Source organism: Diachasma alloeum, unplaced genomic scaffold, assembly GCF_001412515.2.
Source record: "Diachasma alloeum isolate Michigan unplaced genomic scaffold, Dall2.0 Dall_scaffold_00176, whole genome shotgun sequence".
Lineage (NCBI taxonomy): Eukaryota > Metazoa > Arthropoda > Insecta > Hymenoptera > Braconidae > Diachasma > Diachasma alloeum.
The window spans coordinates 3,151,235-3,167,915 of NW_021680342.1; the positions used below are offsets into that span (position 1 = coordinate 3,151,235).

General features: G+C 36.1%; 1 protein-coding gene across 5 annotated transcripts; it reads left to right on the plus strand.

The window, feature by feature from the left end:
* Positions 1–1,098: 1,098 nt before the first annotated feature.
* Positions 1,099–14,771, plus strand: LOC107041421 (RING finger protein unkempt). Of its 5 annotated transcripts, none has more exons than XM_015262028.2 (9): positions 1,099–2,324; positions 2,474–2,683; positions 7,361–7,783; positions 8,440–8,642; positions 10,374–10,516; positions 10,640–10,831; positions 11,635–12,636; positions 13,512–13,766; positions 14,398–14,771. In XM_015262028.2, exons 1-8 carry the CDS (start codon positions 2,266–2,268, stop codon positions 13,668–13,670), a joined length of 2,391 nt encoding a protein of 796 aa, XP_015117514.1. In that variant the 5' UTR covers positions 1,099–2,265; the 3' UTR covers positions 13,671–13,766; positions 14,398–14,771. The 5 variants fall into 5 exon arrangements, with proteins under 5 accessions (XP_015117514.1, XP_015117658.1, XP_015117584.1 ...); XM_015262172.2 differs by having other exon boundaries at positions 10,655–10,831; XM_015262098.2 differs by having other exon boundaries at positions 10,386–10,516.
* The last annotated feature ends 1,910 nt before the right edge of the window (positions 14,772–16,681 follow it).

The window sequence follows — 16,681 nt, forward strand, 5'->3', positions numbered from 1 at the left end:
ATTGAGGATTACTTTTTATTTTCATTTTTGTTTTCATAAAAACGAAGAATATCTTGCGTTCTTAGAAATGTTTTGAAATTCAAGCAACAGCTTTAAGATGAAATTGTTCCCGAATTTACTCATCTCGTGAATTCAACGCAATTGAATTTAGAATCGATTAACAATTCAGAAGAACAGTTGCCTGAATCGCAATAATTGTTTTTTACCAAAAAAATTAATTGAATCAATCATTCAATTGTTTACTTAACTGCCTCAATTGCATCGTTGAAAATTCAAAAAATTCAATTTAAAATTTCATATTAGATATGAGCTCCAATTGTCTTGGGATTTATTCATTACTCACAATAACAGAAGAATAAAAGAACCGGTCAGCGTTTTTCCACTCGATCGAGATCACATTGAACCACTTTTTGGGGCAAAAATAATTATTCGCAGAGTCAATCATCGAAAAATTGAGTCATGAAAAATATCAACATCTCGAGAACAAGCAGCAGCTGCCACCTGCGGGAAGCCGACAGTCTCCAGAGCCCACATTCCTTTTCCTATCGATATCGACCATCTCCAACGAACTCGAGGAACTCGAGGTATACAAAAACCGATGATAGCAGAGCCAGTGCGACATGCATCTGTGTACAGAGTCGGTGTCTACTTTTTTTTATCAAATCAGCAGCATCCGGCGCTATTCAAACATAGAGTCAACCCCCCAAAAAGCTAAACCCCACTCACACCCCCTACACCGCCACAAAACCCCTCTCCAAAATGAACACTGTGCGTGCTAAAAACAAGTGAAAGCGTCCGAATTCTAGTGGCCACAATCAAACAAAATGAAGTCGACGAATCGTTCGGTTATCACGAAATAACCAGATGGTGAGCGTGCAATGCCCCTCGAAGGCGTCTATCAGATGTAATAAATTATCCCCGAAACCCATCCTAGTTATCGTGTGTGCATTGGATAGCTGTTTCTCACCGAGAAACTCCAGCGGCTGGCGAATACGCCGAACAAGTGTGCCGGGCGATAATGACCCCCGACCGCAAAAAATCGTCAAAATAAATTCACTAAATTACCGCGAGCCTGAGGCAAGACTAAAATACCTAAATGTTTTTAGGTTTTCAACTAAAAACCTAAAAACGCACCCCTAAACTGAAATTTCCCCATCAGAGCCAAAAAATTCGCGAGTGCCATCGATAAAATCCCACCACCCAACTGTTAAAAAAATAAATAACAAGTAATGCAGACTGCCAAGTGCTCCCTAGCCCTCGCATCCTCGTCCTCTCAATTCCCAACAAAATTCCTGGAGCCAATTCCCTCGTGTGTGTTTACATAGTGAACCGATAGACACTGTAAGGACCACAACACGAATGACCTTGAAAGGCCCAGGTCTCACGTGACCGGCAGGCGAGTGGGAAGAGGCGTTCGTAACTGCGCCGTCCGCGCATTGCCCAACCGAATTGTTCACCCATATACCCAACAAAAACACACACACACACAACACACACAAAAAACACTTTTTAATCCTCGATTTTGTTCTCTTTCTCCCACTCTCCGTCATCCGGTATTTCCTCGAGTAACAGGAAGGGTGCGTGTGCGTTTGCGCAGATAAGTACGCGCGTGCGCCCTCGAGTTGCTTTCACTGTATTCTCTCTCCGGTACAATACACACACGCGGGAGGAGCAATTACCGAGCACATAGTCTAGCCCAAGGGGTCCAGAACAGCACTACACACTCGCATCTTTTCTCAGTGAAAAGACTGGTGGCTTCTCGCACGCTGCTGCGTATCGAGCAACGTCAAGTGCGTGAAACATCCACCACTGATACAACAGTGGTATTCACCAGTGTATTCGGTCGATATTATTGTAGTGGGTACAACAGTGACGATTGTCCCCCCCTGGGACTCATCGAATCGCGGTTTTGCCGCGGAGTGAGGAGTGGGCACAACTTTGCCCCGAATATTAATCATAATAGTGTTGTTGTGAGAGGGCCACTCAGTGGTGTGTGATTTTTGGGAGTTTAATTGAGTGGATTCAACGGTCTAGTGGGGTCATTGGATATTATATCGTTGCTTTGGCCCCACGCCGTTTAATTGCATTCCCATATATGTGGGTGTCTCAGCATCAGAGACGCGGGAGCGTTTTGTGTTGTTGTGATACAGTGGTGGTAGCGACATCCACGAGTAAAACTATAACGATAAACATCACGAATAGAGAAACGACGACGGCAACGGCGGTGGCGGCGCCGCTGTGTGTTGTTGTCGCACGTCCACCAAGATGAAGTCCGACTCGAAACCTTTGTTGACAGCACAAGCGGAAAAGGCTAATCATTATACGTAAGTGAAAAGTATAGATATTTGTTTGAGATAGGGTCTAGTGGCTCGGAGTTTGGGGTTTATCCGGGGGGTAATTTCACTGGGACTCGGGGGAACGGGAATTCTCTTCAGTTGGTTTTAGCGTTCTCGGGGGATTTCTTTTGTTGTAGATACTTGAAGGAGTTCCGCGTTGAACAATGCCCGTTATTTATCCAACGAAAATGCACACAGCATCGGCCATTCACGTGCTTCAACTGGCACTTTATGAATCAGAGGAGACGCAGACCGGTCAGAAAAAGGGACCGCACCTTTAATTATAGTGCTGACAATTATTGTACTAAGTACGACGAGACTACCGGCATATGCCCTGATGGAGACGAGTAAGTTTTTATCGCTGGAATGCTGTGATTGTTGCCGGGGTTTAACGTTGTTTTTGGGGGATGTTTACTGGCCAGTTGAATTTACAGATTTTTTATTGGAGAAACAACCGTAAGTCGGCTTGGTTGTAACTTCGGTTGCGATAATACTGTCCCATTTCTGCATTTTATTTATTTGAGGCGGAATTTTTATGCTCGTTTTATTAATAACTATTGGCTTTCGTTTATTATTTTTCTGTGAAGTTTGTCAGTTATTTGAATTTACAGGATTTTTTGGTCACTCAGTGACTGTAAGTCTGCCTTTGTCTGAGTCCTTGCTGTAACCGTTCGGTTCAGATATTACTGTCCCATTTCTACATTTCATTTAATTGAGATGGGATTTTTTGGCTCTTTTCAGTCGTAATCGTTGTTTATCATTCACTATTTCTGTACGAGGGTTATCAGTATTTTGAATTTACATATTTTTTATTGGAGAAACAACCGTAATTCGGTGTTGGTTGTAACTGTTCGGTTGCGATAATACTGTCCCATTTCTGCATTTTATTTATTTGAGGCGGAATTTTTATGCTCGTTTTATTAATAACTATTGGCTTTCGTTTATTATTTTTCTGTGAAGTTTGTCAGTTATTTGAATTTACAGGATTTTCTGGTCACTCAATGACTGCAAGTCTGCCTTTGTCTGAGTCCTGCCTGTAACCGTTCGATTCAGATATTACTGTTCCATTTCTACATTTCATTTAATTGAGATGGGATTTTTCGGCTCTTTTCAGTCGTAATCGTTGTTTATCATTCACTATTTCTGTGCGAGGGTTATTAATATTTTGAATTTACATATTTTTTATTGCTGAAACAACCGTAAGTCAACTTGGTTATAACTGTTCGGTTGCGATGATACTGTCCCATTTCTGCATTTTATTTATTTGAGGCGGAATTTTTATGCTCGTTTTATTAATAACTATTGGCTTTCGTTTATTATTTTTCTGTGAAGTTTGTCAGTTATTTGAATTTACAGGATTTTCTGGTCACTCAATGACTGCAAGTCTGCCTTTGTCTGAGTGCTGGCTGTAACCGTTCGGTTCAGATATTACTGTCCCATTTCTACATTTCATTTAATTGAGATGGGATTTTTCGGCTCTTTTCAGTCGTAATCGTTGTTTATCATTCACTATTTCTGTGCAAGGATTATTAGTATTTTGAATTTACATACTTTTTATTGCTGAAACAACCGTAAGTCAGCCTATGTTTGTCGCAGTCTTGGTTGTAACTGTTCGGTTGAGATATTCCTGTCCCATCTCTGCATTTCAGTTATTTGAGATGGGATTTTTATGGGTTTTTTATTCATAAACAATGTTTATCGTTTAATATCGTTTGTTGTTTTCGTGTGAAGTTTTTTAGTAATTTGAATTTTCATTATTTTTTGTTACTCAGCAACAGTAAGTCTGTCTTGGTCTTGGTCATAACCACTCAGTAAAGATATGACTGTTCCATTTTTGAATTTCATTTATTTAAAATGAGATTTTTATGGCGCTGTCCCATTTGTCAATTTTATTTATTTGAGATTGACATTTTATGCTCTTTGTAGTAGTGATCGTTGCATATCGTTCATTATTTCTATGCGAAGTGTATTAGTAATTTGAATTTACATTTTTTTTATTACTGAAACAACCGTAAGTCAGGCTATCTTTGCCACAGACTTGGTTATAGCTGTTCGGTTGAGATATTGCTGTCCCATTTCGACATTTCATTTATTTAAGATGAGATTTTTATACTCGTTTATTACTAATTTGAATTTACATTTTTTGTTACTCAATAACCGTTTAGTCATGATATTACTGTCCCATTTGTGAATTTCATTTATTTGAAATTTAATTTTCATGCTCTTTTTAGTTGTAATCCATGTTCATCGTTCATTATTTTTGCGCGAAGTATATTAGCCACTTGAATTTACATAGTCTTTATTACTAAAACAACCGTAAATCAGTCTTTGTTCGTCTTGCTCATCCTCGTTCAAGATATTACTGCTTCACGTCGGAATTTCATTCATTCCAGATTGTATTTTAATTCTCTTTATATTCTGTCAAAAACACTGCAACTCGTGAATTATTAACTGTCATTAAAAAAAAGAATGAAAAGAGGTAATTTATTTTCCACAGAGAAAACCGAACAAAAACACTATAGTGAATTCTATTATGAAACTGTTGCAAAAACAAGTTTTACAATTTTTTTTATTTAAAAAAATTAGAAACTGTCTCTCTTTTCATTTCTAATTGTTGTTCATGTTTTTTTTATTCTTTTTCATTCACTCCTGATGAATGATCCTTTCCCTCGATATTTTCAATTTATGCAGTTTGAGAGAGAACGATGGAAATGAAATTTTGGAGTAATTGACATTTCTACGCCTCTCCCGGATGTGAGCGTTTTCGTTGCTGGATAGGATATATTTCAGTCCCTGTTGCTTGCTAGTTGCTTGTCCGCTTATAACCTATAACAACCGCTTGTCGCGCAGGGGACAAAGAGATGTCGCGGTCATGTTCGATATGTATGAATCCATGGTTTTTGATTGATTAATCCCACATTTTATTCATCAGAAATGAGGATCATCGTCTGCTCCACTATAATCGATTATCGATTTTATTGATTGACATTTACGTGAGTTAGACCTCACATTTGCTGCACGGAAATTGAATGTGTTGAAAATACCAATCTATCCACGTGTTAATTAAACTATTGAGCTCATGAAAGTCATTTTTTTCGAGTTGTCCCAACTATTCAGTTGATAATTCAAGGCTTTAGTAGTATTCCCAATATTTTATCATTGTTAGACATGCAGAGGATCGAATTAATGAAGAATAACGTCACTTTAAATAATTTATCGATTGTTATTTAGTTGTTATGCAAAAGCGCATGTCGATGGTGGAGTACTGGATGGTTGTTATTATGGTTCAGCTAATTTTTCCCTCCAAAAATTGGTTAGGACCTCGCGCGTCAGGCGGGAAGCTCAAACAAAGAAGCCCGGTGGTATTGATTTTTCTTGTCACACTGTAGCAACAAGGACTCGTTGGGTACATGCTTCTCTTTGTTGAATTGGGCAGGGTATCATTTGTATGCTGTCGAGAATGTATCCGAATTTTCATGTGTTCAAGACACTTATAGACAATTATAGACACTTCCGAATTTTCATGTGTTCAAGACAATTTCTCGCGTATGGGGAAATGCAAGGGGAAACCTGAGGTATTTGCTAGAAAATTCTATTGAAATTTCTATCTCTTTCTCTTTTTTTTCCCCGATTTCAATTGGAAATTATGCGATTTTTCAATTGGTTCACTTTTAAATAGAAGAATTCAAGTTTTTTAAATTTTTCTATTCAATTTTTTCCTCAAGAAGTCTTGTACATGAATTTTCGATGTGTTTTTTCTTGAATTTGGCCGTGAGATGCAAAGAAAATGGAACGAAAAAAGGTTTGAAAATTTATGTCCATGAATTTCTATAGAAGAATCTTGAGGGAGTAAGGCAAGAGGTAACGGTACCCCTCGCATGTGTTGAATTTTAGGATCGTCCTCGCGTTATAGGGAATTCCACAGTTGTTAATTTTTGGAGAGCAAAGAACTTGAGGCACTGCACAATATAGTAATGGAGTCATTGAAATTTTTTGGTTTCCAAAAATTAATAACTGAATATTCTGCCAAAAAAGAATAACTAAATATTCTGCCAAATGTCTGTACAGAAATTGTGCGGAAAAACTGTGAGATTTTTAATTGCAGTCGGCAAAAACAGAATAGGATTTCCAACAGAATTTCAATAACACTCGAATCGAATTGTAATAGGAGTCTTTTAAGGTTTTATTGGCAATTCGATACGACTTCTCAGCGAACGCGCTCGGTTTATCTATTGGATTTTCTCATACGTGTCCTTTTTGCTTGATTCCTTCCGATTCAAAGAGGGTCGTATTTTTTATTTAATAGAAAATGAAAATTACCCATGGCTTTAACATTTTCAAATCGTGGAGAGGAAAACTTAGTGTAAATTTAGTACCACCGTAATTTTACGTGGATGGATGGTCTCTATTTTTTAAAACACCCCCGTATTTCCTCATTTTTTGGGAAAGCTCCGAATATTCCTCAATATAGAACACCCTTCCGTGTATCTTTCCAAAACTCGCTAAATTTCTAGAATTCTCCAGAAGGTTTAAAAATTTTCCAGAAGTTCCTACGTTGATTGCTACAGTATGCACGACTCTTGTCTTCATTAGAATTTTCAAGGGGATTTAAGATTATTTTGGAAAAACCCCGAGAATTTTTTCGAACTTTCTAGAAATCCGCAGAATTTTCTCGATTTTTTCCGAAAAATTTAGACCTTTCTAGAATTCTAATAGATGCCACTGCGGCATGAAGACTCCCAAAATGACTCACCATAATCAAACCAGATACGTATCCACGTCAAAACTTCCCAGGCATATTCTAATTTTTACTTAAAACATTGTCATCTTTACTAGAGCCCGTGTAAATGAATTCGCAAAAAGCAATACGCTACACGATTACTAAATTTCGGAAAAATTTTCAACAGATTTTCCCATTCGTGACGATTTCTTTCGTCATATTATTTTCATTTTCTGCCAATCAGTTGGCAGCTGGAATTGCAGTGGAGAGGCTTTATTAATAAGCTAACACGTTTGTTTGTTAGGTGTCCATTTCTCCATCGAACAGCCGGAGATACAGAGAGACGTTATCATCTAAGATACTACAAGACTTGCATGTGCGTGCATGATACAGATACCCGCGGTTTTTGCGTTAAAAATGGGCCCCATTGTGCATTTGCCCACGGTAATCACGACCTCCGTCCTCCAGTATACGACATCAAAGAGATACAAGCTTTGGAGAATCCCGATTCAGATCCAAATTCATCATCAAATGGACCAAATATTCTGGATAAAGAACGAAACTTGATGAATGAGGATCCAAAATGGCAGGACACTAATTATGTTCTTAGCAATTATAAGACAGAGCCTTGCAAGAGACCACCGAGGCTCTGCCGGCAGGGCTATGCTTGCCCACAGTATCACAACAGCAAAGATAAACGGCGAAGCCCACGAAAATATAAATATCGGTAATTGTTGTACTGCATATGTGTGGACGACCACATGAACAGAGCGCATTATGCCAAAAATCTACTTCAAACGACCGTTAAATACCATTTTTGATCTTTTATTTTATTTTTTCCACTATTAGTCATTTTTCGACATATTTGATTTTTTGCATTAATACCTGGTCTGCAGAAAACGTAATCCTTACATTCTAATTACACGATATAGGAGAGAGTGGGGCAGTGTGGACACTTTCTACATTTTTTGAAATGTCAACAATTCATTGAACTTTTGACGAAACCGGAAAGTTTTCTTGTAAAGTAAAATTATTGCTTTTTGTGAGTTTTTTGGATTTTGTTTTTTTATTGAATTGTTCAAAGAAACGTTTACATTTTTGAGTTACATAATGTGGAATTCAGATTGAATAATGCGTAATTGGAATGATACATTATAATTCCGTAGAATTCAATATGTAAATCGTGTCATTGGAATGTGGGGATTACAATGACTGTAGATAAGGTCTCGATCGAAAACATCACATGTGTCAAGAAATGAAGGGACTCCCGGTTAAAGTAGACCATGATCAATGGTTAATATTGGCTCTTTTCATGTGTCCATGTATCACATTTTCATCGACCTGAGAGTCAATAAAATTAATGATTCGGGTTTGGAAAATTAGCTCAACGCCCTGCCCGAATGTAAAGCACGGAGAGGAATGGGGTGAGCCAGGTAATTGTGAGCAGGGCGACGCCTGTACGTACTGCCATACTCGTACAGAGCAACAATTTCATCCAGAAATTTACAAGTCAACCAAGTGTAATGATGTCCAGCAAGCTGGTTATTGTCCTCGTGGAGTATTCTGCGCCTTCGCACACGTTGACCGTGAGTTTATTCTCCTTAATTGCACGTAAATTTTTCTCGGAAAATATTCACACGTTGATGATTACCAAGAGTCGAACATTTTTTCCACAATCCTAACGTTCATGAATCTATTTTGAGCTTAAAAAATGTTTTTTTATCGCAAAAGGACTCAATGGGCCTGTTTTTTATTCGAGAAATTTGTATCAATCTCCCAATGAACCTGTCGTTCCAGCTATTCAATTGTAAAATTCAAGAAATTCATGTTTTGAACGGACTAAAAATTAAGATTTTATAGCAAACTGCTATCATCGAACGCAGAATATTTTTCGTAAAGTGAAGTTGAATGAAAAATATTTTCAATCCAAATTGGCACCGTCAACGCGAATCATTAGCCTCTTGAGTCAATGTTTCGTTGGTGAGAGCAAAGAAAAAGATCTGTATGTGCATAAACCGAGTAGTACAAAAATTCGGTGGATTTCATCAGATTCTCAAAGTGGTGAAGTCCATGATTCACCGTCTTATCTCAATATTTATGTGCGGGATTTTGTACGATGAAATGAACAAAATTTTATCTTGATAATCATCAGAGGAGTATCCCGGTGATTTCCAAACCTTCTTGTTGATTTGTTTTCGCCTCAGTGTGCATTCTCAATGGTTTTAATTCGCAAATGTAAAATCCTTTGACTCCAAATTAGTAAAAAATCTTGATAACATCTCTATTCCATAGTATTGTGATGTTAGCGGTCATCACTGAAAAATATGACACGGACCACTTATCAATGGATATTTTGTCACTTGGACAATTAATTAGTATATATTAATTAATTAGGTAATTAGTATAGGGGAGAGTGGGGTAAAACGGCCCCTTTTGATTTTTTCAAAAATGTTCACAGCTCATTCAATTTTAAATAAAATGGAATAACTTTTTCTCCATGGAAACTACACTTCTTCCCCTTTAGAATGAGCCTAGACTGATCTCAATTAATGAATTTGTTTCTAACTTATGAATATCACGAAAAAAGTCAAAAGGGGCCGTTTTACCCCACTCTCCCTTACATTAATCATACAATTTATATGATAAATCGTGTATTCTATGATTTTCTAATATTCTTTCTTAGATCATAGGGCTTTGAGTTAATACTTGTCAATGATAAACTGTCATAATGGTTGTTTTCGATTAATTTTCATTCACAGTTGAAGAAAATTTAAAATTTCATGGTCAGTTCAGAAATAACTTTGTGGACGGCAACCGTAAATTTGCTGAGGGGCGGGACAGGGATAAGGAAAAATAATAAATTTTAAAATTTCGCTGCGAATTGAATGAAACTCCTCATTTTTAAGCGGAAAAAAATTGGATTTTCCGATTTCCTTAAATTTCCGATCAAGTAATTGATATTCAGTACCAAATTACGCTGATTTTCCATGAATTTTCTTGATTTTTTGTAATACTTTAAATAAAATTGACAGTTTACATTGAATTTAATCATAAAATTATCGATTTTTGATTACTGAATCCCTTTAAATTTTATGTGTAACTGTTACTTAATGAGTTATCCATGCGATGGATTATCCATATAGGTAATCTGCCCTATGATGAAATTAACAATATTCAGTTGTCATGTAGTGGAATGGAGTGATGAATTATTTCGTGTTGATTAGTGGTAGATTAAAAATTCAAATATTCTAAAACGAAAAAGTCATCTAACGAAATTGATACATTGCAAAATTGTTATGATTTGGCTGACGGAGCAGTGTTGCCAACAGAAGAAATGAGTCTTGCCCGGGATATGGGGGTACCTTTAGATTGTGGCACCAATCTAGCTGATATTCTCAACAGTGCTCTCCCACCTGACAAAAGGTCAATGGAAAAGGACAAGCCACAGAGCGATAGCAGTGTGAGTATGAAAACCTTCTGTTCTCTCGGGTATTGCCACGCTTCTCCCCCCATTCATTGAATAAAAAATTTAACGACTTGTCTGAAAGAGTGAAACGAACGATATAATGATCATTGTCATCAGTTTCCACCATTGCAGAACGGCAGTGGAGAGGTTTCTGAGTCTGCTAGTACAAGTAGCCTTGGAAGTAATAGCTCCCATAGTAAAGCACCCGGAGCACAACTCCATAATTCCAGTTCAAATTCTGGAATAAATCTTTCATCGCAACCAAAGCTCAGTAATATGCTTTATAATCCTGGTTCCCTTTTGCAAATTGTAAGTTTTCAGCGTAATTTAAGGAATTTAGGGCCATATTTCAATGCTGACACATCATTTTCTCAACAAGATAAATTATTATGTACAATAAACTCCAAAGAAATAAAATTCATCACCAAAATCGTTGATTTTATCAATCTTTCGTTCTTCTCGAAGTCACAGGCTTGAATTACAAATTTCCAAATGCATAGTGTACAAGTGAAATTCTGCTTTGTGCTATTTGAGTGGGAGCCGACAATGTTCTGTGAACAAACATGTATGACAACATTGAATAGAAAGGAAATAGAGATTTCCCCAAGATATTTTATCGAATTTCTATTGAAACTGGTATTCGAGTTCTAGGAGAATTCTCTTGAAATTCTTTTGAAAATTTTGTTTGTTTTCTGCACCGATTTTTTCTGAAACTTATGTAAGAAAGACGGTAGATGTTGATTTTTTTAGCATCAATAAATCCATTTGTTCGACCGTTATAGTAATAGTTTCTGCGACGGTTTTGGGCCATAGTCGGTCAGATGCGGGTCGATTTTTTAGAGTTATTTTGTCCCCGTTTTTTCTGTGAAAATTTCCACCACTCTAAATGAAAAATATCGAAAAACCTCGTCCTATTGAATTGAATTCCTCAGAAAACGTTTTTCTATTCAATTTCATCCTCATACACCTCATCCGCGAAGTCTTATCGTAAAATGTGACATACGTCGTGCAAAAGAATTACTTCATCAAGAAATTGATGTGTCATTATTGAAGTCTGCCATAGTGCGCATGGAAACTAGAACTTCACTATAAAAATTGTCCATTACTTGCAGAGTGAAATTCGAAAACAAATGATGGCAATAGAGAGTGATCCACTCCTGACAAAATCGGAGAAGGCTCAACGCAAGCAAAGTCTCTACATAGCCTACGGTCTGAACGGATCACTAGGAAATCACTCATTGACATCAACCGTATCTTCACTATCAACGAATTCATTTTATCCCAATGATACTGTAGAATCTGTTGTTGGTAATGCACTGGACGAGTTGCACTTGGACGATCCATTGAATCTAGTCGATTCAATCCATAGGGATTCAAATTCACCGATCAGTAATTCGATATCAGCTGGACTAGCCAGTTCAGGATTACTCGGGAGTTCAGCACCAGTTAATATACCAAGAATGGCCGAGCGTTCGGGCCTTTCAAATTTTTCACCATCAACTTCAAGTCCATTGCAGCATTTACAATCAGCCGGTTTTCTCACTGGATCAAGATTTTCACATCAGGATTCAATAGAATCGACAATGCCTTTTATGAGCCACTCAGTTTCAGATCCATTCAGCAATCATATCTCACAACTCAGCAGCTCAGCCTCTAAACTCAGTGGCTTCAACAATAGTTTATTTGATTTTGCTAATCAGGGTCTTTCACCTTCACGCACACAACCACTACCAGCATCACCTCTTGTTAATGCATTCTCAGTGAGTCCCAGTAATACGGGATCACTCTCAGAATTGCAGCGATTGAGGGAGGAATTATCGTCAAGTAGGGCTCAACTTGCTACTTGGGATGAGAGAATAAATCAAGCACGTGCGGCATGCGCTGCCTGGCATTTAGAGAGCGAAGAGGCTAAGAGAAAAGCTTCAATTGCTGAACAACAGAGAGACGATGCGCTCATGCAAGTCAAAGCCTTGAGAGTTGAGAATGAGGCTTCTAGTAGTAATGGAACGTATATTCATACGCTCAAAGGAACTGGAGAGTTGAGGAGTTTATCCATAGCCACTTTGAAATCTATTCAATCACAGTTACGACAAGATCTCGAGGAAGTGGAGAAAGTGAGTATTCACGTGGTTGTCTCGTTATTGCATTTATTTATTCTTTTCTTTTTTTTCATTCCTGGGCTTTCCAATTTTCTTCATTGGAGGGAATCAATCTGGGTTAATATTTAATTAGCTTTTCTTGATTAGAAATCAATTAATGGTTCACTGGTGGAAAAATAAATTGATATTTCGTGGACAATGGAGCAGCACTTTTCAGATGAGTTACATTGCATTCGATTTAGCTGAAATTCCAGGGAATTTCACAACTTACTTGAATTTTTAATTTAATTGGGTTTGATAGTTCAACAATATGCACACATTCTGCTTATTTTCGATGCATAATTGAACTTAATTTCAAAATTTCTATTGATTTTCGCAACAAATTGGTATTTTTAATGATGAAGATTTCATAAAATTCCATTGGAAGCACGACTTGTTGAAAAATTCCCAACATTCGCATTAGAAATTTCAGAAAAAATGTCAAAAGTGTATAATTCTCGAGCTGTTGATATTCATCAGGACTGAATGCCCTCATAGAAATTAAACTAATTGTCAAAATCAATTCAGTCGTGACCGAAAGATTGTGTTTCAATGCCATCTTGATCGCGTTACAAAATATTAACGATAGTATTATTTGTTTTTAATTTATGGCCACAGAACGAATGACCTCGTAATTTTAATGTGGTTTATGAATTCAAATATGGAATTGGGACAAGCACTTTTCCATTTTTAAAAACGATTGGTAGATTGCCGCGGTAGTTGTTACCACAAAAAATGTCTATTCACGAGCAAATTTCTGATTTATCATCGAAAAATCCATATCGAGCCTGAAAGAATTCAATTGCCACTTGTTTCGCCTCTAATCCAACGTGTGTATACTTTGACTACAGGTGTTGTATAGGGAAACCGCAACGAAATGCATGGTCTGTGAGGAACAAAATCGCGCTGTTACATTGTCGCCATGTAATCACTATGTGGTATGCTCGACATGTGCGCCTAATCAACGTGAGTGCCCTTACTGCCAGACACCTGTTGTTTCGACAAGTTAGGTCGGGTATTCCCTCGTGTCTTGTCACTCATAATTCATCAAACACGAGGAAATACTGATGAGAAAGAAGATTACTCGTTTTCTTGATTCATTTGTCGTGAGTATCAATAGTTAAACTTCATTTCAGTTCAATCAAAAACTTGTTTTTCTTCGGCTCCTCTTTTAGTTTATATTATTAATGAGAAAAACTGCATTATTCAATGTTTTATGGGTTTGTCGAGGTCTTCAGGGAGATGATAGTTAATTTATCTGTGCGTAGAATACATAAAATAAGTCACTGTGAGCAAAATCAAGTAAATCAGAGGTTAACTAGTATTTCTAAATAAATGTTTGTGACGATAAAATGAGCAAGCAAAGAAGAAGTGGTAGTGAACTACTAATTTTCTTGGCATTCACTCATTTGCATAGTTTCAAGTCACGAGGAGAGTCAGTTTTTATGGTTGTTATGAGCATTATTAAGTATTTTAATATTTTAATATCTTTTGAAAAGTCATTTCATTCAATTGTTTTTACTTATTTTATGTGTTGTTTGCAGAGATCAGTCGAAATATAGAAAAACAAAGAGTATTCAAATTAAATTTTCCATTAGCTGAATGGACAACGAAAGAGAATGATGAACATTGAAGAATGAAGAAGAAAAATAAATTTTTGATTAATAATCCAAATTCTCTGTAAAATCAGAGATGCATTCCTGAATATTTTCTCACATCTTTCAATCCCCGTTTCAGGTAACGTGATAGCACGCAGGATTATTGGAGGCAAGAAAATCATAGGACTAAAAACCCACATTGAAAAGATAATAAGAAGCAAAAAAATTATAATGAATGTAGGTAAACGCAACAAGACAACAACAGAGAATAATATACTTAGGCTTAAGTATATTTCCATCATGCATTACAATAATAGATGACATGTCACATATTTCATTTCGTATGAAATTGTGAACTCCTCATTTGCGGAAAATTATTAAATTTTAGAAAGATATTTTTTTAAATCCCAATGCAATTACAACAATTGCGCAAAATGAAAAACTCATGAATTTTTCAGCTTCAATATTTCTGTTTTCTTAAGATAATTTTTATCAATCGTACTAAAAGGATAAAAAGTAAAAACAAAATTAGATATAATTATGTCTATGTTAATTGAATAATTAGAGAGTTATAATTGTCTAATAAATTGAATTTGTGTGTGTTTTACAATTTTAGATGTAGCATAGAAACAAATTTTAGGATTTTTCAATTGAATCAAAATATATTAATAAAAAAAATCTCAATATAAAATACCCATGTCTATTTTCACGCGCATTAACTCATTAGTGTTCTTTACAAGTACAGCATTTACACAGTTCAAAGGAATAACAATTATTGAACTGGCATTGTTAAATTAGTAAAACGTTATAGAGAGTATGGTATTCGTGCTGGAAGTGCTGTAATATCGGGCTATCGCGCTTACTTGTAATGACCACTCATTCTATCCACTCATCACGAGCGCCACATTTTCATTTATTTGCCAATACTACGTAGACTATTTCTTGACAATAGAAAATTTATGGTATTTAATCGGGCAATTGAGAATTCACTATAATTTTCAAAACCAGTGATAGTTCAATCATAAAACACAGTATCTGCTCCTCACAAAATGGAATTTAAAAACAAAACGTTTTGAGTAACGAAAATGCTGAGTGTTAATAAAAAATAGGAATGATACTCATTCATTATAGCAATAAATAATAAATAATGATGATATAATAATATTATGAGAGGAAAATAAAGATAATAATGAACGAGGAACATTTACAATGTTATCTTACGTATGAATAGGAATATGATAATAATATTTTGAATGATAAAGGTAAATTATTATGGAGAAAATTTTAATGAAGCAGAACAAACAAATTAAAGTAATTGGCGCATGTCGAGGGGAGAGATTGGCCCAGCGGAAAGGCAAACGATGTGTCAGCCTTTACACAGAACATTTGAATTAACAAGAATATACTGTCCACATTGTTGGTTCTATGTCGTGATACTTCATTTTACTTATTCACGGACCAATTCATGTGACAAAACACAAGTAGTTTGAGTATAAAAATATCAACGAAGAAACAAATATTTGCACGAAAGATGAAATAAAGGAGAAAAAAACTTTTACTTATTGTGAATGTGGAATTCCAAATTGATATGGATGATGAGAAGAATATTCAGCACAATATTGTTCGTGAATGGTTGTGTAAGGCACAAAAGGCATTGGCAGAACCAACAACAAGGCAGAATACATTGAAACGAGTTATTTTTTACTTTTGCGATTACTCATATACTCTGAATTTACACGCTTTAACAGATCTACTTGTGCAAATGATTCTTCTCCTTCATTAAAAAGCAATATAACTGTCTCAGCCATCAATTGAACTTTAGTTTGAAGTCTGGGAGAAGATTCAGCTGATTAATTGATAATTAATTAAATTATTGGAAACAAATATTGATGGAAGAATTATCTGCACACTGGACGATTAAAAAAAACATATATTTACGTCTACACATAATCACTAGATTACTATATTCTACGAAGCTAGGCAGTGGAGCGAAAATTTAATATTGTATAAGTTTTGAGATGGGCAGGAATATTGACGAGGATGGAAATGGAAAAAATTATGAGTGAATGATCTTGTGTACAGGAGCGCCATTATTGCATAAACGTAACAATATTCATTGTTTCGCAGAGATATATGTGTAAGAATGAATCAACGTATATTGTTCGCATATGGTGCCATGGAAATATGACGTTGAGAGACCAGAAGAGCACACATGTATCTGTTCAATTTGTGAATTGAAAAAAAAAATAACAAAACAGTTTTATATGCATCACTTGATTGTGAATAATATGGTCGTAATGACCAGCACTGACAAAGAATTTATACAATATCATAATTAAACTGTCTTCCGGAAACATGATGTGTATGTTAGCCTGAGCGACATGAATAAAATTTAATAACATTGAGGAAATAAACGTAGGAGC

Excerpts from the sequence above, each read along its gene's own strand:
- LOC107041421 (XM_015262028.2), top strand. The coding sequence starts at position 2,266 with ATGAAGTCCGACTCGAAACCTTTGTTGACAGCACAAGCGGAAAAGGCT. Across the intron at positions 7,784-8,439 it reads CCACGAAAATATAAATATCG|CTCAACGCCCTGCCCGAATG; the intron begins GTAATTGTTGTA and ends TTGGAAAATTAG. Across the intron at positions 12,637-13,511 it reads ATCTCGAGGAAGTGGAGAAA|GTGTTGTATAGGGAAACCGC; the intron begins GTGAGTATTCAC and ends CTTTGACTACAG.